General features: G+C 35.5%; 1 protein-coding gene across 1 annotated transcript in view; it reads right to left on the minus strand.

Moving 5' to 3' along the window:
- The window catches only part of TOPAZ1 (testis and ovary specific PAZ domain containing 1), a 68,594-nt gene that overhangs the window by 5,038 nt on the left and 37,218 nt on the right, over positions 1–26,338 (minus strand). Inside the window, exons 10-18 of the mRNA XM_036869422.1 lie at positions 24,591–24,742; positions 24,293–24,385; positions 22,457–22,572; positions 15,521–15,587; positions 14,292–14,466; positions 13,493–13,593; positions 10,288–10,453; positions 5,185–5,349; positions 3,384–3,587 (exon numbers count right to left, since the gene is read on the minus strand). Coding sequence (XP_036725317.1) covers positions 3,384–3,587; positions 5,185–5,349; positions 10,288–10,453; positions 13,493–13,593; positions 14,292–14,466; positions 15,521–15,587; positions 22,457–22,572; positions 24,293–24,385; positions 24,591–24,742 — 1,239 coding nt within the window. The remainder of the gene's footprint in view (positions 1–3,383; positions 3,588–5,184; positions 5,350–10,287; positions 10,454–13,492; positions 13,594–14,291; positions 14,467–15,520; positions 15,588–22,456; positions 22,573–24,292; positions 24,386–24,590; positions 24,743–26,338) is intronic.

A 26,338-nucleotide genomic window follows, 5' to 3' on the forward strand; every position in this document is an offset into this window, starting at 1 on the left:
CTGATTAGTTAGGGAACACAAGCAAAGCCATCAAGAAAGTAAAAGATAACTCATGGAATAGAAAAAAAACTGAACTCATATATCTGACATGGGACTTGTATGTAGAGTGCATGTATACATATATGAATAGTATGTGTTTATATGTACCCCCACACATACTTAACACACTCAACAAGAAAAAACAAGAAAAACGCCTCAATTAAAAAAAGTACAAAGAAAAAAATGGGCAAAGGATTGAATAGACATTTCTCCACAAAGATATACAAATGGCAAATAAGCACATGAAAAGATGCTCAACATCATTAGTCATTAGGAAGATGCAAATCAAAACCTCAGTGAAGTATCACTTTATATCCACCAGGAAGGCTAAAATAAAAAACTCAGTGAGGATGTGAAGAAACTAGAAATTCCATACATGGCTGGTGGGAATATAAATGTAAAACAGATAGCTTCTTTGGAAAACAGTTTGGCAGTTCCTCAAAATGCTAGACATAGATTTACCATACGAGCCACCAATTCTGCTCCAAAGAGAAATGAAAACCATACATCCACACAAAAACTTGCATGTGAATGTTCAGAGCAGTGTTACTTATAATAGTCAGAAAGTGCAAACAAAGTAAATGTCCATTAATTGATGGATGGACAAACAAATTCCGTACAATGGAATATTGTTCAGTAATTAGGAAAGAAATAATGATATAGGCTACAACATGGATAAACCTTGAAAACATTATGTTAAGTATAAGAAGCCAGTCACAAAAAACTACATATTGAATGATTCCATTTATGTGAAATGCCCAGAACAGGCAAATCCATAGAGACAGATTAATTGTTGCCTAGGACTGGGTCGGGTGGGAAACATACATGGAACGGGGAGTGAATATAAATGTGTTCAGGGTTTCTTTTTCTAGAGGTGTTGAAGATGTTCTAAAATTAGATTGTGGTGCACAACTCTGTGAATAATATAAAAATAAATGCACTGTAAGGACTTCCCTGGTGGCGCAGTGGTTAAGAATCCACCTGCCAATGCAGGGGACACGGGTTTGAGCCCTGGTCCGGGAAGATCCCACATGCCGCAGAGCAACTAAGCCCATGTGCCACAACTACTGAGCCTGCGCTCTAGAGCCCATGAGCCGCAACTACTGAGCCCATGTGCCACAACTACTGAAGCCTGCGTGTCTAGAGCCTGTGCTCCGCAACAAGGGAAGCCACCACAATGAGAAGCCCACGCACCTCAACCAAGAGTAGCCCCCAGTTGCTGCAACTAGAGAAAGCCCGCGTGCAGCAATGAAGACACAGCACAACCAAAAATAAACAAATAAATAAAAATGCACTGTACACTTCACATGTGTAAATTTTATGGTATATGAAATTATCTCAATAAAGCTGTAAAAAATATTAAAGAAAAAAGCAAAACAAAGGCACTGGCACTACAGCCTTAACAGTACCTTGATGAAAAATTAACTGTAAGCTCAGAATCAAATATGTACTACTAGATGTGATTATAAGGCACTGAAAGGCTTTCCTAGCATGTGATAACCTGTGTGTGAAGACAGATCCAAAGAGAGTTCCACTGATATTTTAAATGTCAACACTGTCAGGAAATGAGATGTTCTGAAGACTGATCAGTGACTATAAATTACTCACTTCATTTTATAACTCAGGTACATTAAAAACAAAACAAAACAAAAATACTCTTTACCGTATAACCTCACTTGCATAAGTCCCAGAAGTTTCACTACATATGAAATTAAGCATAGATGTGTTAAGCTAATAGGAAAGGTACTGAATTATACTCAAGCATTAAATGTTTTAACACATCGCTTAAAAAAAAGTCTTTAAAACTAAATTATTACCAGGGTTGAAAGAATTTGGGGGAATGGGGAGTGACTCAACACATATGGGGTTTCTTTTTGGCCTGATGAAAATGTTCTAAAATTGATGGTGGTGATGGTTGCACAACTCTGTAGATACACTAAAACCACTGAACTGTACATGTTTAAATGGGTGAACTGTGTGGCATTTGAATTATATCTCAATAAAGCTGTCAATTAAAAATTTTTTAAATGATTAAGTTTAGCTGTTTTAATACAAAATTTTATTTTCAACTAAAAAACAGATTCATAGAAATCTCATTTATATGTTTCCAAGTTAACACGTTATTCCTGCGGCATATAAATGCCTTCTGCTGGCATTTTTCCCAAATTGCACAATTATTTGGAAAAAATACCTCATTAACATCAATTCTAAAAACTAAAATCAAGAAGTTATAGCAAATAGTACATATATACTTTGTGGTGTGATTTCTAGCAGTCTGCAGGGAAATAGTATAAGGAGTTGAAACATAACCACAAAATTGAAATGAGGTGTTATGAACAAATAATTCCACCTTGCCTCTAAATTTCTGATCATCCTTTTACAAAAATTCTGCTTTCAAAAGTTTTATTGTAACCTACAATAAGAAATACATTTTACATAATGACCTAGCACACATATAAGAATACATGTAACTGAAATGAAAATTTGATCAAATAATATGTAATCTTACTACCTGTAATGCACACTAATAGTTTCTTTCCCATTTCACTGGGAAAAAAAGTTACCACTTGCTGAACTGATCACAGCTGGGAACATGAAAAACACTTCCAAGTTCAGACAGGTTTTTGTTGGTGTAGGGATGGCTGGGATGTTTGACACATTTGGCACAGTGGTGACACAGAGTAGGTACTGAAATGTTTGTCATATAGTTGATAGTGGTAGAAATGGAAATTTAAGACAAATTACTGCATGAAGGCAGAAAAGAATTCCTTTCTAGATCTAGATTCTACACAGAATTGTTTTCTAATTAAAATACTTGCAAGGAGATTGGGACTAGAGAAAGTATTCGTTTTCTAGGCTTACTTGTTAGACAGGAACAGTTGTAAACATTACTAGGAGCCATGTGAAAAATTGTTATGTATCATGTTGCATTGTAATGACACCCTCTGTACTTCCTATGTGCCTGTTATAACATATTCTAACCAAAAAGATCAGGGATATACCAGGGATAAATATGTATTCCTTAAGCTTCATTCCACCAATTGGTTTACTCCTATATATTTATAAAACATGCCAAACTGGTTCAAATTCTGTCATTTATTTCCTTTTCATATCCTCCCGTGGACATGCCAATATAGAAAGAAATAAAAATATAGCAATTAGAAATGAGAAATAACAGGTTTCAAAAGAGCACAAATCTATGTAGACCACTATTTTTAAATGTGTATCATCTGCTCTTTTTACATATTTAATGCCACGCCATGAATATTATACATAGATTTCAGGTTAGAAAATCAAATTCAAAACCAATATATAAAACTTTAAAATTTTAAAATGTAACTTACTTTTGTAGTGGGCTCTGGCTTTGAGCCATAAACAACTTCTTCCTAAAGAAGTAATTAATCTTCTAAGAAAGGAAAAATCAATAGGGATGCTCTTTGAAATCATGAATTCTGCTACGGAGGATGATATACCAAGACTGTTGCTTTCTATACAGGCATCTAGAAGTTTATTAAAAAGAAGGCTATACTGTGAGACCTCCACAGTTTCTGAAAAGAAAAAAATCATTGATATAGTGAAACTGATCTATCTTCTCTCAAACTTCTCTCTTACTCCTTTCCCCTCTGCTCTCCTCTGCCCCTTCCTACCTGCTATAAAAGTCAGAGTCACCAAAATGCAATCATCTTACATACTAAGTTAACAAACAAACAAAAAATTCGACAAAAGCAAAACAGTTCATTCACTTTGTAATGGAGAATGTGAAAGGAATACGATTTCAGAGGCTACATTAACACCTCTGTCCTTGGTCCTCACGTGTGACTGCATCTGCACGGTTCTGTTTGCATTCTATCTACAGTGCGGACCTCAGACTTGTTTTTCCCACTACTAAAAATAAATCATCCACTCATAAATATTCACTCTCAAATTAAAAAAACACACAAAACCTCCTTTCTTGGGTATGTCTACTCCTTTCTGCTTTTCACTTAGAAGAAAGTGAAGTCACCTTGGATACTTCCAACTCTTTTATCCCCTATATTCAGTCAGGTGGGTCTATGACCTAGACTCTAGGTCTCTATCACTTTAGGATTTTTTAGTGGTCTAGGCCTTATCAGGAAATTTATCTCCTTACCTTTAGTCTCTTTCTAAACATTACCACCAGAGGAACTTTCCTAAAACACCAACTCCATTATGTCATGCCCTGGCGCCAAAACTCTAGTGACCCCTTACTACACATAGAGAAGAAAATTCCTTTAGCCTGCCATTCAGGATCTTCCAAAATCTGGCACAACTATCTGTTTAATCTCACTATTATATTTTGTTTCATTATCATGATAATTGTATATCAAAAGCTAGTTCTACAGCAGCCATTGTACCAGGGATACCACGATAAAGAAAACAATTGTCTTTAAGGAGCTTACTATCTAGAGGGAGAATCAGATAAGAATGTTAATGACAATACAGTATCTCAGTGGAATACATGGGAAAATGGAGAGTGATAAAGCACTGAGGGAAGGCCTTCAAGTTAACGTTTTCATTAAACATTAACCCACCACTCTGAACCCATTGCTCAGCTCATTCCTGACCCAAAGCTTTTGCTGTTACCCTTCACACGGACTCTCTCTTGCTACCGACATATGACTTGCAAGCATTCAAGAGCACTGCCTGCCATTGCCCACACTGGCATTCTCTTTCTTTGAACCCATCATCTGCATAATTTCCTCCATTTATTCCATGTTTTCCTATGTTCCAAGGTAATGGGAACTATGTTCTATGTTTGTTAAGTGATAAAAGAAAAGGTATTCTTTATTATGCCAATGAAAAAAATTATTTTAAGGTACAGTATAAAGCTTGCTGGGGGCACTTAACATTGATTGCTGATGACTTGACAGAGGTTAGAAAAGGAATGATGAAATGCTCCTTGTAGGAACTGCTGACAAAAGATAAGCATCTCTGGGTTTTTTTTCTTTTTTTTTTTTTTGAACCATCAGGAAAGCATATTCAATTTGCAGAGAACACATTTTACAAAAAACATCATTAAAAATATATGCTGGAATATAAAATTCAACCAAAACAGGTGGAGAACTGTTTCTTATTAAATACCAGATGGGTCAGAGATAATTAAGCTAGACTTTTTAAAAAACATACCTTGAGAATTTTGAAAACCTGGTAGATTTTGCAAAACTTCAAATGTCTGTCTGTAAAGACTCTTCGCTAAAATTTCATGTGCAATTGTACAGAGCAGATTATGCCGATTGAGCACATCCAGTCTATCACAAGGCCACAGTCGTGTATTGATGACCCACTCTGACTCTTACAAAAAGAAGAAGTACAAGTACTTTACACCATGAAAATTACATTTAACAGTATAATCACAACAAATGTTTTTAAGTATCTTTTGGAGAAAGTGGAAAAACTTAAATATGTGTACTCAGAAAGATAACCATAGCTCAAATTTATTAGAAACAACTTATATAGTGATGATCATCATCCTAAGAAGATGCAACTAATGACCATTTTGTTATTTTTATCTTTTTACTAATTCTTCATTTTTCTAAATGTACCAATCAGTTGTTGATTCTGAAGTTAATGATTATTTTTATATGACAAAATGTTCAGATTATAAAGAGTATACATTATAAGGTAAAATATTGTATGTGTAGACAAATTGAACAATTTTATAGTAAAGAGTACATAATTTAATTAGTTTTGGTATTCTTGGGGAGCAGCTTTCCCCCACAATATCTGCCTATTTAAAAATTTTTAAATAAAATACTTGCTATGTACAGAGGAATATCTAACATATGGAAGTTACAAAAGCATAATAATAAAAAGAATCCTTGGGTACCCATCACACAGCTTAAAGAAAACAGAATATTACCTATAATGCTGAAGTTCCTTAATTTCTGCCCTGATTTTCACATTGAGAAAAACAATGGGAGACTGTAGTATAGAACACGGAGGTGTTAACATGTTAGAAATGTCAGCATTTTACCATTTACCTAATTCCCTCAATCATTATACACATAGTGAGACACATAATGAAACGCTGTCATGTAACATTCAAATCACATTCCTGTGTTCTTTTTCAACTGGACAAAGAGCAGGAGTCAATCCTTTCCTTTCGTGGCCTTCCCAGCACAGTACATACAGAAAGTATTAAAGAAAGATTTGATAATTCAAGCATACAATGCCAAAATAAAGTCTTAAGTATCGAGTAGAAAACTTTAAAGCAGGAGCTTGTTTTTAAATTACTAGAGCTCACTTGACTGGTTGATTTGATTTATACTACCTACGAGGCAGTGTTTTACAAATATTAGTGCTTTACAATTATTAACTCATTTAGACAGATACCTTCATTAATTTACTCCTAAATTGATTAAATCAATAATGAAGAGAAATACTAACATTAAAAAACAGACCAAGAATGTGAACTGGTAATTCACAAAAGAATAAGTACAAATAGAAATAAAAAGAAAGAGTTAAATTTTCTAATAAGCAATTAAATGCAAAACAAACCAGTGAATATCACTTTTATCCTGTCAAACTAACAAAGAGATAGGAAAAATAATAATGAATTTGGCAAGGGTGTTTCATAATATGCATCTTGAAATGCTGGCAAGATGACTATAATTAGTACAACACTTCTAAAGGTGTAGAGTACTTCTGTATTCTATTCACAGAGGTAACACCTGGAATGGAATGTTCGGAATAGCCAGATTAGGGTTTGCATAAACTGAAGTGCGCCAGTCTGTCTGGTAACTAAAAAACATAAAATTGGGCACTAACATCTGGACTATTTATGTGCACCCGTGACCCCTAACAGGACAATGACTGTATAGACAATACCTATGCAATTGTTCTCTAAGGATTTTCTCACAAAGGGAGGCTTTCTAATAACCTCAAAATAACTTGCTGCAAATCTGAATGGCAACAAGGGCAAATTTGCCAACATTTATCAAAAAGCTTTAAACTGCCCTTACCTTTACCCAGTAATTCCATCAGAATTTATCCTAAGGGCGTAATTAAGATTTAGCAGGGATGTTTAGCAGGGATTTTGTTTATCATAGAAATTTAAAAACCAGCTAGTTCAAGAAAAGTGGACTCACGGACATATCTATGTATCTATGTTTATCTATATTTGTTTATAAGATGGAAAACTACGCAGCCCATTAAGTGATGTTGTAGAGGAATATTCCCTTTCACAGAAAGATGTCCACAGAAAGACTGTTGCCTGATGAAAATGAAAGGTACTAAAGAGTCTGTATAGTAACACTATAGTGTTATTTATAACACTGGGTGGGTGGCTGAAAAGGATTTTTTATCATCAGTTTTGCTTATCCACCCCTTCTTATTTCTCTATTTCTCTATAGAAATTTCTCTGTATTTCATTATAGAGAAATAAGAAGGGGTGGATAAGCAGAACATATTATTAAATCATAATAACCATGTATTACTTATATAAAGGCAATAAAAGTTATTTTAAAATTCAAGAGCAGTTTCTCAATAAATAGCATACATAAATTTTTTTTTTTTTTTACAAAATTTGTATTCTAGAATGTTAAGACATTTATTTTTCAGCCTCCAAACCTTAATTATAAAATTATAGTTTTAAGGTTTTTTTTTTTTTTTTTTTTTTTTTTTTTTAATGCTGGTAAGGGTATAAGGCAAGGTAGGAATTTGTTGTTCATTTGCCAGGATACAAGGTACCAATGCTGAAGAAGAGTTTAAAATGTGAACGTGAAAATGTGTAAGGCCCAAACAATAGAGCAGGGGTCCCCAACCCATGGGCTGCGGACCGGTACTGGGCCGCACAGCAGGAGGTGAGCGGCGGGCAAGCGAGCAAAGCTTCATCTGCCACTCCCCAACGTTGGCATTACCATCCCCCCGGCCCCGACCCCGACCCCCCACCGTGGAAAAATTGTCTTCCACGAAACCGGTCCCTGGTGCCAAAGAGGTTGGGGACTGCTGCATAATGGCTGCCACCCATTAAATAAAAATGTATAAAATATTCTACATTTCTCAAATATGAGTAAGTGTATGTAAACCCCTTCTTTAAAAAGTTTAGTAGGTAATAAATGCACGTTTTTAAAAGGAAAAAATATAGAAAAAATATGTAACAAGTTAATCTGCCTCTCATCCCTGTCCTCCAAGCAGTCAATTCTTCTTCCCAGAAGCAACCACTATTCCTAGTTTCTTGTGCATCCTTCTGCAAGTATTTTAAGGGTATAAAGCAAGTATGTAGGTATCCATTTTATTTTTTTAAGGAAGTGGTAGCATACTGTGTACACCGTTCAGCACATTCCTTTTTTCACTTGGTAGTAAATCCTGGAGATCATTCCAATGACTATTTGCAGCTCTACGTCGTTCTATTCCATCATATGGCTGTCACACAGTTTCACTAACTGGTACACCCTTAACAGACACTTAAGTTATCTGGAATTCTTTGTTATCATTGTTGATGGGTTAAAAAAGAGATTCCATATAACTTACAGTGCATACCCCTGTATACAGATATAAATGTGTTTGTAGGACAAATTCCTAGAAATGAAGTTAATAGATTAAAGGAAATATGCATTACTAAATTTTGACAGATATTTTGTCAAAAAGTCCCTAAAGACAATATATGTGAAGGTTCATTTCTCTATACCCTCATGAAAAGCATATCACAAAACTTTAATCTTTGCTGGTCTGACAGGTGTTTAGGATTTTAATGTTTATTTCTCTTAATACAAGTAAGTATTACTCTCACTTATTACAAGTGAGATCAAGCCATTTGTATTTCCTTTCTTGAGAGTGGCCTGTTCACTGCAGAACCCTTTGAAGAACAAAAAAATTCTGGGGACAACTTAACATACTTCTGTGGGCCCTTTTTTTCCGAAGAAATAAAATTTTACTTATGAAAAATGACTTTCAATTGGAATGGTCACTGCAAAAGAAAATCCTGTGTTTATAACTGATAGAATTTAAAAAGATAATCTCAAAATTGAAACAACAAAATTGTAAAAATTTTAAATCTCCATAGACCACTCCACACCCCTCCCACAAACCCTTCCCCAGTCTCTAGTTTGAGAAAGACTGGTTTTGCCAGAAACTTTTAGGCAGAAGATCATCCAGGCCCATTTTTACCAACTATTTTACCCTTTCCATTTCTTGCCACATTTTTTCTTTCTCACAGAGCTTGTGAGCTCTGGCTTGCATTTTGCTACTTCCTATTTTTATAAACATTCTATTTTGTATTTGTATATTTGTATTTTGTGTGGTATCCTTCTATTTTGATTAATCTTCCCGTCCTAGGAAACCTCACTGGCTACATTTGTTAAGTTGAAGAAAACCTTTTCCAACAAGCTTTTGATCACGAAGTCTAATCACAACCTCTATATTCCATAAACCCTCAGCACTGAACAAATATGGTGTTTTATGTATATAGGAATATGTATGCATGCTAGTTTAGTGTGTTAGTGTAAAAGTTTTCTATTTTATTTACCTGTGCGTTTATTCCATCTTCCACCTAAACTGAGATTCTCGAAGTTTCTTCATTCTTATCTATCCCATTTTATCAAATAAAATCTGCTTGATGGTCCAAGTAGCCAAAGCTACATTAGATGCTGTGCTACTACTGTGCTCTCTAAATTTTATTTACCTCATGCCAAACTAACCTTAGTTGCTTCTGCTGGCTTAATTTCATCGTAATTTCTGTTAGATGATTTGACTTACTAGGGGAAATGATCTTTACTGTCTTGGTTTGGAGCCATGGCTGTCGGCACATGCAAAGATAGAGTTACGCAGACTGCAGTCAGGATTTCCCTGTCTCAGCAGCTGAAGCTTGGGCTCTGAAGCTGGACTGTCTGGGATTAAATCCGGCCTCCACTCCTTACTCGTTATGTCATTTTGGGCAAGCTGCTTACTGTCTCTGACAACATTTTCTTATCAATAATATGGGGATTGTAATAATTCCAAACTCATAGGGTTTCTATGAAGATTAATTGAGATAATCAGGTAAAGCATCTATATAGTGCTTAGGTCAAAGTAAGAACTAACTTTTCAGCAAAGGTTCACATAGTTTCTTCTTTAAAGCTAGGTTAACATTCTCCTTTCATTTTATGCAACAACCTTTCCTACCCGCATGATCACTAGGGGTTTAGACCAAATTATCACCCACAATTCAATATCAACTTGAGATAACTACAAAACCAAGAATTTATAACAAGCTTAACAAATTATTTCATGTTGGCATATATCAGAACTTACCCCTTAATACCCAAATGGCACCATCTAGGCTTCCACTTTTTAGAAAAATTTCTGCTGCAATATTCACAATTTGACATCTCGGTGCTAACTTCTCAGGTCCTGTAAGTCCTTTTAAACTTGTAAAATGTATTTTTAATTCATATAGTTTATCTAAGACCTTCCTTCCCTAGAGTTAAAAAAAAAAAAAAAAGACAAAAAAAAACCCACTGAGTATCAATCATTAAGAGTATTATTGAGGTACAAAGTCACTGATAATTATATAGAAGCCAATTATGCAACTTGAATAATTCTAGACTGATGGTTGTCAAACTGCTCCAAGACTCTCTCCTTAAGCCCTTTCCTGCTCAGCCACAAAGATGGAAAGGGAAGGGGAGCAAGCAGGGCTTTGTCTCATTAACCACGCCCACCACTGGGCCCCCTTTCATTGGTTCTCCTTTCATCTGTTTTATTCACTGTGCCTCCTCTAAAGATTTCATTTGGCAAAAGGATTTCATGCCTTAATGTGGAAAGCTACCCATCATATGTTTTTGCTCTTCTTCTGTTGATCACCCTGAGATCCAGGAGGGAAAGTCAATGAAAAGGAGATTATTTCATATGAAATTTAGATAAAGAATGATAGTGAAAAAAAAGGGGGGATAAAATTGTTGTCTGAAAATTGTTCTTTTGAGTCAATAGGCTAATTATTTCACATTGTCTACATAAAGGCTGTCTCTAGGGTGGACATCAGAAATTGGACATGTGTTATTATTTTATACCAGGGTCAGCAAAATTTTTCCATTAAAAGCCAGGCAGTAAATGCTTTAGGCTTTGCAGGTCACATTTGGTCAGCTGCTTATTCTTTTTGGTTGTTTTTAAATTTCTAAATCTTTAAAAATGTAAAAAACATTCTTAGCTCATGAGCTGTATAAAAACAGGCTGTGGACCAGATCTGGCTTTTGGTTTTCAGACTCTTGTTTTATATTATATTACATGCTGTTTTGAGTCAGATGCATATTATGATGTCAAAGTACTTTCAATCTGACTGTATAAATGAGTGCATTTTTCAAGGGATACCTTAAGTTTAATTTCAATGATTCTGCTTTTATGTTCAAAATGGAATGTTTCATTAAAAAATTCATGCTAAGTAAGATAATAAAATACTCATTCTAAATAAGATAGTGAACATTTAAAATTAAAATACAGGCATTGGGACTTCCCTGGCGGTACAGTGGTTAAGAGTCCGTGCTTCCACTGCAGGGGGCACGGGTTCAATCCATGGTCTGGGAACTAAGATCCCACATGCTCAGTGCCCATCATCGGATGAATGGATAAAGAAGATGTGGCACATATATACAATGGAATATTACTCAGCCATAAAAAGAAATGAAATGGAGGTATTTGTAGTGAGGTGGATGGAGTTAGAGTCTGTCATACAGAGTGAAGTAAGTCAGAAAGAGAAAAACAAATACAGTATGCTAACACATATATATGGAATCTAAGGGGAAAAAAAAGGTCATGAAGAACCTAGTGGCAAGACGGGAATAAAGACACAGACCTACTAGAGAATGGACTTGAGGATATGGGGAGGGGGAGGGGTAAGATGTGACAGGGTGAGAGAGTGGCATGGACATATATACACTACCAAATGTAAAATAGATAGCTAGTGGGAAGCAGCCGCATAGCACAGGGAGATCAGCTCGGTGCTTTGTGACCACCTAGAGGGGTGGGATAGGGAGGGTGGGAGGGAGGGAGATGCAAGAGGGAAGAGATATGGGAACATATGTATATGTATAACTGATTCACTTTGTTATAAAGCAGAAACTAACACACCATTGTAAAGCAATTATACTCCAATAAAGATGTTTAAAAAAAAAGATCCCACATGCCGCGCAGCACAGCCAGGAAAAAAAAAAAAGAAAAGAAAAGGGTACAAATTCACCAACCGCTTATACCCTAAATAAAAATAACCAAATAAAGGGGACTTCCCTGGTGGTCCAGTTGTTAGGACTTCACCTTCCAATGCAGGGGGTGCGGGTTTGATTCCTGGTCGGGGAGCTAAGACCCCACATGCCTCACGGCCAAAAAAACAAAATAAAACGGAAGCAATATGGTAACAAATTCAATAAAGACTTTAAAAATGTTCCATATCAAAAACAAATCTTTAAAAAGAAACCAAATAAAATTAAAACATACTCTAAAATTTCAGCAAAATCAGTCTGAGTTTTATAAAAGGGTCTTCTAACTAGGTAGTCCTCAAATTCTCAAGCATTAAATACCCAAGAAATTAATGCTATGATAGACTTTAAGCTAGAATGTGAGAGCGGAGCCAAGGTACATTTTGCCCATCCCAGGCCTACCACACAATAGGTGCTAAACCGCTTAGAAGACGTTGGAGACTGGAGATCTTCTGTACAATGATGATTTAAAAATTATTTTCTTTTTGAAAAAAAAATTCATGAATTTTGTATGCGTACCTGAGTGACCATGTCCTTAAATATTATTTCAATTGTGAAATAACCTCTTTATAAAAAGAAGGAAGGAATAAAAGATACATTTTAATAGTTAATTCAATAGTAACCCCACTCTCAACTATCTTCCTCTCCATCCCTCAGCACTTCGCTCCCTATTTTGGATTTTTCTGTCCTTTACTTTACTTAACTTTATTGAATCTATAACTCCACCACCACCTCAGGGAAATCTAAACAATGATAGTACAATATGGTCTAGAATCACTACACCACTTCTATGGTGAGCTAAGCCTCAAAGGTAGACATGAAGATATATGGTATACAGTATTCCAGGGCATCCTAAGAAGTGATTTTAAAAGAGTTCTGTTAATTGTTAGTATCTCGGGTTCATCTTAAGAGAGAGCTTCCAAAATTATAATACTATCAATACTCAGGAGCTGGCAAAATAAATTCTGAATTGAAAGGTGCTTCAAATAAATACGATATTTAGCACAGCTTCCTAAGCGTTCCTTACACTGAGATTCTTCATAGTAGTCATAGAGATTCTTCTCATGCCACCTCCTTTCCATATTTGCCTAATATACCACCTAATAATTCACTTATTGTGTAAGTCTCAATTTGCCACCCGTAATGATTATTAGCAAATTTTTAGCAAATTAGCAAGTTATTAGCAAATTTTCAGGGTTAACCTATATTCTGCTCAAAAATTTAAAACTAACACTCTATATACCAAGCCAAAATAAAATTTAGTGAAGTACCTTGGACCACTGCAACAGCTTGTGGTAGAAGTACATAGCACTGATTCCGATTCTTCCCAGCAAAGTTTTATCTACTTCACTGTTTTGTGGATCTTTGCTAACTGAAACAAAGTAGGTATATGGAAGAAAGTGAGTCACTTAGAATGATGGAAAAGGCAAATTTAATATGGAATTAGTGATATTACCACAAAGACCAGGTATCGGCAAACTAAAGCCCATGGGCCAAATCTGGCCTGTGGCCTGTTTTTGTACAGCCTGTGAGCTTCTAAGAATGGTTTTTATTTTTAAAGGGTTGTTTGAAAAGAAAACCGTGTGACACAGATTATATGCCGTGCGTGCAAGGCCTAAAATCTGGTCCTTTACAGAGTTTGCCAACCCTGACACAGAATATAGCAGTGAAGAGCTGATGTAAAAAGAAAGGTCTCAAAAATATACGAATTTTGTTGACGTGGCAATAGTGAAGATAGTAACAACTTAATGATTCAAAAATTCAGATGCTCCACTACAATTTCTTAGAAATAGTTTTACCAATCTGAATGAAAAGAAAAATAAGAACATGAAACATCTGATATTCTATTGACCTTTTATCATTATAATCTAACTTAACAATAAACAGATGGAAAAATTTATAAAAAGAAGGAAAAGTATCTAAAAACTGCAGTGTTAACTTATCTCCAACATGGAGACTATTAAGAGCTTTATATGTTATGAACATTGTACCAGTCAATCCATCAATCAATAATAAAGAACACTGTATCACCCTAACACACAGTACTCAGACCAAAACAGTGACATTTACCTGTTTCAGCGAATTCACAAAATGGAACACCTGGTCTCTCTTCTTTACAGTCTTTTGTTAGTGTTTCAGCAATACAAGCACAAAATCTCTGGAAATCTGCAAATTTTTCACAGCCCAGTTTTATGTTAATGTATAAATTTCCCAATTTGGTCCAGTCACCTTTTTCTTTATAATGCTATGAGAATTATTAAAAACAAAAGATGCAAGTTGTCATTTATGCAAACATATTATGGGGTAGGCACATGCAGGCATTAGATATACAGAAATTAATAAGACAATCTCTGCAAACCTTATAAACTTACTGACAAGTGTTACAACAGCAGTAACATGTTACTGTACAGTTTGCTTTTCTGTCCATAGCAATGCCTCTATAAGTTCCAGATGTCAACATACACTTGTTTTAATTATCTAGCTCCTAATGTACTTAATGATGTCACCCCCAAACCTGAACTACACAGTGGAGATAGATTTAAGGAAAACAGATGATTAACAGCATGATTTGAGCTACTTCCACAGCAATACACTATTTTATTACTTTTAGAGATTGCATTTTACAGTTAGTTGGCCATTTATGATTTGCAGCCCACACATAATTTTGGGCATTACATTTCTTCTACAAAAGGTGTTACAAAGTAAATTTCAGTAAACTTACTATCTTCCTATTATTTTCAATTCTAGACTAAGAAAGTTTCCCATGCCAATAAAAAATTGTTTCAAGGATATAAATTCTAATTTAGACTAGATCAACAATTACTAGAATGAGTACAAAAATGATCTTAAATTAAAAAGTACAGTCATCCTGAAAGTCCTCTATTTCTTATTCAGACTTTAAATGCTTGGAGAGTGCACAGTGACCTTGGCTTTACCCTGTCATGTCACATACTGCAGCCACCTATGGATCTCGACAATAAAGCCAAGTCATTTGTGCACTGAGGGAGTCTGCCTAGTGACAAGAATTAAAGGCTAAGCTATAGATTATTATCGCTTAACATAAGTTAATTTTAAACTGAACTATTTCTACAATTATTTTTAGAACAGTTCACAACTCTAGAAATTATGTTTGCATTTCAAAGTATTAACTTGCAAAAAATTAAACTTCTTTTCCTTCATTTCTCTGTGTAACAGCCGCATTGTAAAACTTTTCTAAAACTTGGTTACTATCCAAAGTTTCTTTGTTGTTATTGGTTTTCGGAGATCCCAGAAATTTATTTAAAAGATAAGCAACATACCTCTATTTCATTCAAGGCTGACTCTAAATCACACTTCCAGTTCTTTATAAACTGCCTCATCTGTAACCTTTAACAATAAAAAAGGGTTAATAGGGTTTCCCTGGTGGTGCAGTGGTTGAGAATCTGCCTGCCAATGCAGGGGACGCGGGTTCGAGCCCTGGTCTGGGAAGATCCCACATGCCACGGAGCAACTGGGCCCGTGAGCCACAACTACTGAGCCTGCGCGTCTGGAGCCTGTGCTCCGCAGCGGGAGAGGCCGCGATAGTGAGAGGCCCGTGCGCCGCGATGAAGAGTGGCCCCCGCTTGCCGCAACTAGAGAAAGCCCTCGCACAGAAACGAAGACCCAACACAGCCATAAATAAATAAATAAATAAATAAAAATTAAAAAAAAAAAGGGTTAATTATGTTCATCACCCAAAAAGTCAATATTGCTCCTAATTCATTTGTTCTATAATTTATACCTAAGAGACTGGAGAAAGAGAGAGTAATATACTATAAAAATTATTCAGCGCTGAAGAAAATGGCAACTGAGCAGATAGCTAACCACAGGCAACAAGGAGGAAAAAGCAAATTCCACATGAAATCATACTTTCATCCTAACTTGAAGACAGAGAATGTCAAAACTTTAAAATAATTGTGAATAAAAAGAGAAAAAGGGCTTCCCTGGTGGCGCAGTGGTTGAGAGTCTGCCTGCCAATGCAGGGGACACGGGTTCGAGCCCTGGTCTGGGAAGATCCCACATGCCGCGGAGCAACTAGGCCCGCGAGCCACAATTACTGAGCCTGCGCGTCTGGAGCCTGTGCTCCGCAACGAGAGGCCGCGATAGTGAGAGGCCCGCGCACCGCGATGAAGAGTGGCCCCCGCTTGCCGCAACTGGAGAAAGCCCTCGCACAGAAACGAAGACCCAACACAGCCATAAGTAAATAAATAAATAAATAAATATTAAAAAAAAAAAAAAAAGAGAAAAAAAAATTAAATCTCAGCACTTGATCTCTACTGCTCCCACTTCACTCTCACTGGTCCATAAGGATTTGTGGCAAGCAAATACTGACCAAAACAAAACAAAGCAAACAAACAAAAATACTTGTAGGGGAGAACCAAAAAGGGAAACTACCAGAGGGACCTAACATTGATTAAGAACTACCATTACAAAGACGAAGTCCACACTAAATTTGAAAATGCTAAGAAAAAAACTGTCTGGGTATATTAGAACACAAACCACACAGGAGGAACTTAAAAGTTTTGTATGATTTAAAGACAGCAACCTGTGAAATGTATAGATAGCTTCTGGGAAAGAAAAAAAGACAAAAATGAAAGGAGAAGCACACCGGCAATTGGGAAGAGGAGAAGAAGAAAAGGAGAAAAGAGGAGGGTTCCATTAAACTAAGAATACTGTGTGACAGCCAACTATGGGGTCAATTTTGGTAATTAGTCCCGATGCTTTATAAATTATTCCAGAGCATTAAAAAGGAAGGACAAGTTCCTAATTTTTATCCATTCATCTGTCAATGGTCATTTAGGTTGCTTCCATGTCTTGGCTATTGTAAATGGTGCTGCTATGAACACTGGGGTGCATGTATCTTTTTGAATTACAGTTTTCGTCTTTTCTGGATATATGCCCAGGGATGGGACTGCTGGATCATACGGCAACTCTATTTTCAGCTTTTTAAGTAATCTCCATACTGTTCACCATAGTGGCTGTACCAATTTACATTCCTACCAACAGTGTAGGAAGGTTCCCTTTTCTCCACACCCTCTCCAGCATTTATTATTTGTAGACTTTTTGATGATGGCCATTCTGATTGGTGTGAGGTGATATCTCATTGTAATTTTGATTTGCATTTCTCTAATAATTAGCGATGTTGAGCATCTTTTCAGGTTGGCCATCTGTATGTCTCCTTTGGAGAAATGTCTATTTAGGTCTTCTGCCCATTTTTTGATTGGGTTGTTTGGTTTTCTGATATTGAGTTGTATGAACTGTTTATATATTTTGGAAATTAAGCCCTTGTTGGTCGCATCGTTTACAAATATTTTCTCCCAGTCTGTAGGTTGTCTTTTGTTTTGTTTATGGTTTCCTTTGCTGTACAAAAGCTTTTAAGTTTCATTAGGCCCCATTTGTTTATTTTTGCTTTTGTTTCTTTTGCCTGGGGAGACTGATCTAAGAAAATATTGCTACGTTTTATGTCAGAAAATGTTTTGCCTATGTTCTCTTCTAGGATTTTTATGGTGTCATTATTTCTAGGTCTTTAAACCATTTTGAGTTTATTTTTGTATATGGTGTGAGGGAATGTTCTAACTTTAATGATTTAAATATATGAAGCTGTCCAGCTTTCCCAACACCACTTGTTGAAATGACTGTCTTTTCTCCATTGAATATTCTTGCCTCCTTCATTGCAGATTAACTGATTAACTGTGTGTGGGTTTATTTCTGGGCTTTCTATTCTGTTCCATTGATCAACATGTCTGTTTTTGTGCCAGTACCATACAGTTTTGATTACTGTGGCTTTGTAGTATTGTCTGAAGTCTGGGAGGGCTCTGCCTCCAGCTTTGTTCTTTTTCCTCTGGATTGCTTTTGGAATTCTGGGTCTTTTGGGATTCCATATAAATTTTAGGATTATTTGTTCTAGTTCTGTGAAAAATGTCATGGGTAATTTGATAGGGATACCATTAAATCTGTAGATTGCTTTGGGTAGGATGGTCATTTTAACAATATTAATTTTTCCAATCCAAGAGCAGTAGCATTGTTTTAAATTGCAAAATATTGGGGACAACTTAAATACCCATCACTGATTGAATAACCTAAAGTATATCCATACAATGGAGTACTTTGCATTGTTTAAAAAATGACGAATTTCTCTATGGACTGATTTAGATTGATTTCCAGGATATACTGTCTAAGTGAAAAAAAGCAAATTAAAAAAAAGAGTATTTATTATTTCCTACACTATATGTAATAAAGAAGTAGATATAAGAAAATACATACACATCTGCTCATTATAAGAGGATAACCCCAGAAACTGAAAGACTGGTTACCTCCAGTGTGTAGGTGGAAAAGGGGTAGAGAGAAGGATGAAATGGAAACGGTGGAGCAGGAGTAAGCCGGAGCAACATTTCTCATTGCATCTTTTTAGTACTGCATTGACTGTTAGAACAGACAGCAATTTTTCACATACTTCCCTAAATAATTCAAACCAACTAGGATGTGGGATAACTGAAAATATAATACAAACAGTAATAAATAAACCTAAATGGTCTACAAATGAATAACCACACTGAATAGGCATAGGGAAAAAAAAAGAACTAAACAAAATAACTTAGGAAGAAATATTTTGGCTGAATACTATAATAACCTTATACTAAAAAATGTACTAAATTTTTTTCCCACAGAGGTATGGGTTAGCAGTTCTGAAACTACTTTTTGTGGATCGTAAGACTGAATAAATGAGCAAATATATTGTAGATAATGAGAGTCAGGTTTCTCACTGTTGGAGAATTTATAAATATGAAAAAGGGAAGACTAAGATGAACCTGTAGTGCTGGATTAGAATCAAGCTATCAGTATGTACTCATGTTTTTTGTAATATACATAAAAATAGAGAAATAAATATATATATCTTGTGTGTGTATGTATGTTGTGTATACATACATATATTTCCTAGCCCTGTTCACTGAGAAGACCTGGCTGCAATGATACTCTAGCAGCAATGAACACATTCAGGTCTTGGTTTTGAAATACCATTCTCTAATAAAAGGAACCAGAGCTCCTTGGAGAAATGGTTGCTGCCAATGTTGGAGCAGGGAAAAGAGAAGATGAGACTTAACTTTGTGGCTTCAAATAACACGAAAGTGGTAGAAAAACGAAAAAAAAATGATGAAAGGATGTAGGAACAAACCTGAAGGAATTCCCAAAGGTCAAATTTGGAACAATTTGAGCAACAAAATAAATAACTATATTATTAGATTATAAATAACCCATAGAATAAAATAAACAGCCATGAGTTCACACTGACATAAATTTTGAATAAGTAAATAAATGGAGAAGGGACAGCTCTTCTTTACTGAAAAATTCCAATTAATAAATGTAGAAAAGGGAGGGACTTCCCTGGTGGCGCAGTGGTTAAGACTCCGCACTCCCAATGCAGGGGGCCTGGGTTCGACCTCTGGTCAGGGAACTAGATTCCACACGCATGTCGCTACTAAGAGTTCGCATGCCACAACTAAGGAGCTGGTGAGCTGCAACTAAGGAGCCCACCTGCCACAACTAAGACCTGGTGTGATCAAATAAATAAATATTTTTTTAAAACCCCAGCAATAATAGCTATTAAAAAAAAAAGGAAGCATGCTATTTAAAAATAAATAAATAAATGTAGAAAAGGGACTTTCTTGGTGGTCCAGTGGCTAAGACTCAGCGCTCCCAATGCAAGGGGCCTGGGTTAGATCCCTGGTCAGGGAACTAGATCCTGCATGCCGCAACTAAAGATCCTGCGTGCCACAACTAAGGCCCAGTGCAGCCAAATAAATAAATAAATAAATAAATAAATAAATTTTTAATGTAGAAAAAATGGGGAAAATACAAAATCACCATTGGGTAAATACCACAGTAGTAACCTGTAGTAAAGAGCCACTGAAGAATACTAAAATTAATGTATGAAGTTTTGAGGAGAAACAGCATAATACATAATGCTAAAGTCTCTTCCCCAAGATATTTATTCATTACAATAGGACAAAGAGTAACTTTACAGTGTAGAAACTTGGCAGATAATCTTTTTAACTAAGTGATAAAGGTTAACTTAACCAGTAATAAGATATACTGAACCATGTGCATCCTACTCCAGTGCAATATGATCTGTAGTGAGTTAATGGATTTATACCAAAATTAATTTCCTAGTTTTGATAATGGCACTATTATTATGTAGGATGTTAACATGAAGGAAGCTAGATGATGGGAACATGGGAATTCGCCACACTAATTTTTGCAACATTTCTGTAAATCTAAGATTATTTCAAAATACAACTTTTAAAATCATTAAATGTATGTTAACAAATTTCCTAGATTATATACACACCTAAATTTTCACTGATGTCCTGAATATAAATGTCAGAATTCTTTGTAGTAGCCTTATCCACTGAAAGTGAAAGCCTTTCAAATGAACTACAGCTAACTAAAAATTATAATCAAAATCAAAATAAGAATGTCCATTAAAATTCATTTCCCTTGTCTAGAAACGGGTAATTATTTCAAAGAACATCAGGAAATATAAATTCAAATATAAAATAATAAATACTAAATTTTTTTTTCCTTCTGCCCTGGGGCTGGGTCCATATCCCCCACCATGATCTACACCTCTTAACTACCCAGAGTTATTTTTTAATTTTCTCCTTCACTAATAAATAGGTCACCAATGTTAATACCTCCTAAAAAATACAAGATAACTGTTTTGAAGCAAGCACATAGGAAGGGGCAGAGTGCATAAGGATACAATTTTCAAAATTAGGGGTTACCAAATAAATTGTCATAATTTTCATATGCAACATAAATATTATTAACTATCACTAGTTAAAGGAATTAAAAAAAATCATAGAACCTGAAGAACTCAAATGTACCTTAAATGCTGGTGTTTGAAGGGAAGCAGTATAATTAGAGCTGAAATTCCCTAACTGCACCATGGCATCCAGAGCACTAGAGCAAATTCACAGGGGCTCCTCAGGTTATTTTAAATTTTCAAGCGACATCTGTCAGACACTGTCAAACTGCTATTAACTTGTTTGGATTTAACTACTTAATAAACGGTACTGTTAATGTATTTATTTTGGCCTCTGGACACTGTGAACCAAGAAAGTTTGGAAACCTCTCTACTAGAGGATAATGAGAAATGAGATAAAAACAACTGTGGAAGCTCCTCTGAAGGAGCTTTCTGGGCACTCTCAAGGACTTTGGTGGTTGATATCATTTGCACTTTATCAAATCTGATTTTGTTAAAAAGTTGTAGTTCATTTAAATACTTAAAATTTGTATACTTTTCTCTATGTATGTGACAGCGTAATAAAAATTTTTATAGAAGTCATGGCTTTCCTTTTTCTCAATACAGGTATATTATGGTACTACTCTTACAATTAGCACAGGGTTTTGTTTTTTTTTTAAGGCCTTTGGAGGCCCATAAACTGAATAGAGAAAGTGAACAAGTGAGAGAAAGAATGAAGTAGAGGGCTCCCCTGGTGGTGCAGTGGTTAAGAATCCGCCTACCAATGCAGGGGACACGGGTTCGAGCCGTGGTCTGGGAAGATCCCACATGCCGCGGAGCAACTAAGCCCATGCGCCACAACTACTGAGCCTGCGCTCCAGAGCCTGCGAGCCACAACTCCTGAAGCCCGGGCACCTAGAGCCCATGCTCTGCAACAAGAGAAGCCACCGCAATGAGAAGCCTGCGCGCCACCGCAATGAGAAGCCCGCGCACCACAACGAAGAGTAGCCCCAGCTCACCGCAACTAGAGAAAGCCCACACACAGCAACAAAGACCCAATGCAGCCATCAATCAATCAATCAATCAATCAATAAAAAGAATGAAGGAGAGACATTAAAATATTTTATTTAGTTAATGTGGCAAGAAGTGAAAGAGAAAAAAGAATTAAAGTAATTTGTATACACATAAGAGAGTGCATTAAGTAGAATCAAGTAAGTTGTGAAACAGAGCAAGGGAGACTTTACATTTGATCTGCCAGGTACTGAGATGAAATCAGGTACTGAAAAAGATCTGGTGAGGCTGGCCAGGAGGGTTGGCTAGGAGCAGCTGATGACAATGTGACTAGGCCATAGCCAAAATAAGGAGAAGGGCTTACGGTGAGCATGTGAACAATAATAAGTGCCTTGCCTTCATCCTTTTTAAGTCCCCACCAAAATACATATATTTTAGTCATAATTATAATGATTCTTCTTACCTGGATTTCATTTCCAGAACTGCAGTTATTTCTTGCTTGGAAGCCTGTACTTGGTATAAAAGCTTAATAATATAGTTAAAGTGTTCTGGGTCAAGTACCATCCCAGCTTCAACAAGCTGCAGAAGAGGGAAAAAAGTAGTCATTCTCATAAAAATATGAAAGAGTCAAAACCAATGTGTGTGGAAAAAACTAAGAGACTGATGGAAGAAGTGAAACATGGAGACAAACAGAATTAAAATTCATTTTAAAACTTTGAAGCATATTTTTCTTCAAATATTTGAGAACCACGATAAGACTGCTTATATCAAGAATTTAAAGCAAAAATGAAAATAATACTTTAGAATGCAAACTTGAATATTCTTCCTGTTCTCCAAGTTAGCTCAACCACTTCATCAGCTGTACCTCGTTTGGTACTCATTCTGTCTTTTACTAAGTATAGCACTGGTGGTTGTACTGTATCCCTGATGATAAAATTCCTGAGAGGTATTAAACTGAGGTTTTCTACAATGACTACAGGTGATCAGTAATTTCTTTTTATTTTTTTAATTTTAAATTTATCTATCTATCTTCCAGTTTTGTTGAGATATAACTGACATGCAGCACTGTATAAGTTTAAGGTGTACAGCATAATGATTTGATTTACATACATCACGAAAAGATTACAATAATTTGAGTGAACATCCATCATCTCATATACATACAAAATAAAAGAAAAAAATTGTTTTCCTTGTGATGAGAGCTCTCAGGATTTACTCTCTTAACAACTTTCATATAGAACACACAGCCGTGTTCATTCTATTCATCATGTTGTATAATACATCCCTAGTTCCCATTTATCTGATAACTGGAAGTTTGTACATTTTGACCACCTTCATCCAATTCCCAATCCCCCCACGCCTTGCCTCTGGTAACCACAAATCTGATCTCTTTTTCTATGAGTTTGTTTTCTGAAGTATAATTAACCTACAACACTACGTTAGTTACTGGTGCACAACATGGTGATTTGATATTTCTGTACATTACAAAATGATAACCGTAAGTCTAGTTACTATCTGTCACCATACAAAGATACTACATTATTACTGATTATACTCCCCATGCCGTACATTTCATCCCTGTGACTCATTTGTTATGTAACTGGAAGTTTGAGTAATTCTTGATTCAAAAAATTTCCCGGCAAGTAACTTTGTCAAGTTTTGTAATGTGGAACTAGAAGTATTCACTGAAATATTTGTTCATCTGCTAGAGTGGTTCCAATGCTGCTTCCTAAAGAGAATGGGTGAGAATTGGGTGTTTTCCTGCTATTAAGCCTATTCTGAAATGAATGGCTGGGTAGTACCAAACACTAGGAAATATTCAACAACAGTAAAAATTTTAATGTACCTTTTAAAAGCTATAAAAATTTTTGTTTTTCTTTTTGCTTAGTGCCAAATAGAAAATTAACTCCTTGCCACCATATTCTTATCGATCTGCTTTGTTTGGTAACAATGTCCTATTTATACATTGGTTTGTGTATTTATTTTTGTTATATATGACCTCAAATCTTTTTGAAAAAGAAAACTTTCTTTAATCATCCTTAAGAAGTAGAGATGAGGACAGTTCACGAATCTGAAAGAAGTCACCTCGAGTGCTTAGAACTATTTAATTAAGGGGAAGTCCTGTCAGTCACTGGAGTGTGTTTATAAACCTTATTTCGGGAGAAAAAGAACATTTCTGAAAACAGAATTCTTTGGCATTAAGAATGTGAGTAAAAGGCAATTTAAGAGTGTAAGCAGAAATCATTATTTTCTTGGTTATTCAGTATTAGAGTATAAAAGGGATAAAATGAAATCATACCTTGCAAAAGATATCAATTAAAGCAGGTACAGCATTCCTTAATTTCATAGTTGCCACACACTCAAATGTTTTTAGTAATATTTTCAGAGCAGGCTGGATAAAACAAAAAAATTACACTCATTTTCATGTCTTCTTTCAGTACACCTTAAGTTTCTCAAATTCATTTATGCTGAAAAACAAAAGTGTTCTCTACGAAGTATTCAACAAACAGAAATGCAACTGCTCAATTATACAAACAAGAAATATAACAGATAAATTAACTTAAAATATTAGAAAAATATATTTTCAGGTTACTTACCAGCATTTTAACCATTATGCTGAGGCTCATGACCTGAAATACTTCTTTCAGTAAACAATGTGTGAGTAAAGAATTGAGAAGGTCATTTAGTACTTGTAGATCAAAGTGTATACCCGGAGGGAACTTTCTGTAGTACGCCATAAATGTGTTTACTAAAAAGGAAGAAGTATATATTAAAGTTATTTGCTGCTTTTAAGATATTCATCTTTCCTAAATTAGACAATCTTTCCATATTTAAAGATCAAGTAGTATAAATTCATTTTCTTAAAAGGTACACTTCCAGTATCAGAAATACTTGATGAAAATAAATTAAAGCAAAAGTTAATGGCAATAACATGTTAACCAGGATGTTAGGCACTACATTGGGAGCTAACTCATGTGCTATCCACAAAAAATAGGGCCAAACTGCCTCATACATAATGGTCTAAATACAAACTCCTAAGGAGCCACACTCCCATGGAGATTTCAGGTAGTGGCCTGTTTAGGGGTGGATGTAGACTATTTTGACATATATCCCTTCTTGCTGTTTTAACCCCCACCAACATGTTGACCCTGGGGATATTTTTATTACAATTTGTGATATGAACATTCTACCAAAAATTGTAACACTTATTAATTTCCTTTGAGAAAGTAGTTTCTTAACGGACACTTGGGTTGCTTCACATTTTACTGTGAATAATGCTGCTATAAACATGGGTGTACAAATATCTTCTGAGACCCTGTCAATTCTTTTGTGTATATATCAAGAGAAGAATTGCTGGGCCATACAGTACTCTATTTTTAATTTTCTGAGGAACTGTCATACTGTTTTTCCACAGTGTTTGTACTATTTTACATTCCTGCCGATAGGGTACAAGGGTTCCAATTTCTCCACACCCTCACTAACACTTGTTGTTTTCTGTTTTTTTCGATAGCAGTCATCCTAATGGGAGTAAGGTGGTATCTCAGTGTAGTTTTGATTTGCATTTCCCTTAGGATTGGTGATACTGAGCATCTTTTTACATGCTTATTGGCCATTTGTGTATCTTTGGAGAAATGTCTTTTCAAGTACTTTGCCTATTTTTGAATCAGGTTTTGTTGTTGAGTTTTAGGGGTTCTCTGTATATTCTGGATACCAATCCTTTATCAGATATATGATTTACAAATACTTTCTCCCATTCTGTGGGCTGCTGTTTTATCTTACTGATATTGTCTCTTAATGAACGAAATTTTAAATTTTTCATGAAGTTCAATTTGTCTGTTTTTTCTTTGTCGCCATTGTCTTTGGTGTCATATCCAAGAAATCACTGCCAAATCCAATGTGTGATGCTTTTGTCCTTATGCTTTCTTCTCAGAGTTTTATTGTTGTAGGTCTTACATTAAGGTCTTTAATCAATTTTGAACTAATTTTTGTATATAGTGTTAGATAAGGGTCCAATTTTATTCTTTTGCTTGTGGATATTTAGTTTTCCCAGCACTAAAAAACTATCCTTTCACTAGTGAATGATCTTGGCATCCTTCTCAAAAATCATTTGAGTATATAAGTGAGGCTTTATATCCAGGCTCTCTATTTTAGTCCATTGGTTTATATGTCTGTCTTTATGCCAGTACCACACTGTTTTGATTACTATAGCTCTGTAGTAAGTTTTCAAGATAGGAAGTATGAGTCCTCCAGGTTTTTTCTTTTTCAAGATTACTTCGGGATTCCTTGGGGATCACTTGGGAAGTAATGACATTTTAACAATATTAAGTTTTCCAATCTGTGAACA

Source organism: Balaenoptera musculus, chromosome 11, assembly GCF_009873245.2.
Source record: "Balaenoptera musculus isolate JJ_BM4_2016_0621 chromosome 11, mBalMus1.pri.v3, whole genome shotgun sequence".
NCBI lineage: Eukaryota > Metazoa > Chordata > Mammalia > Artiodactyla > Balaenopteridae > Balaenoptera > Balaenoptera musculus.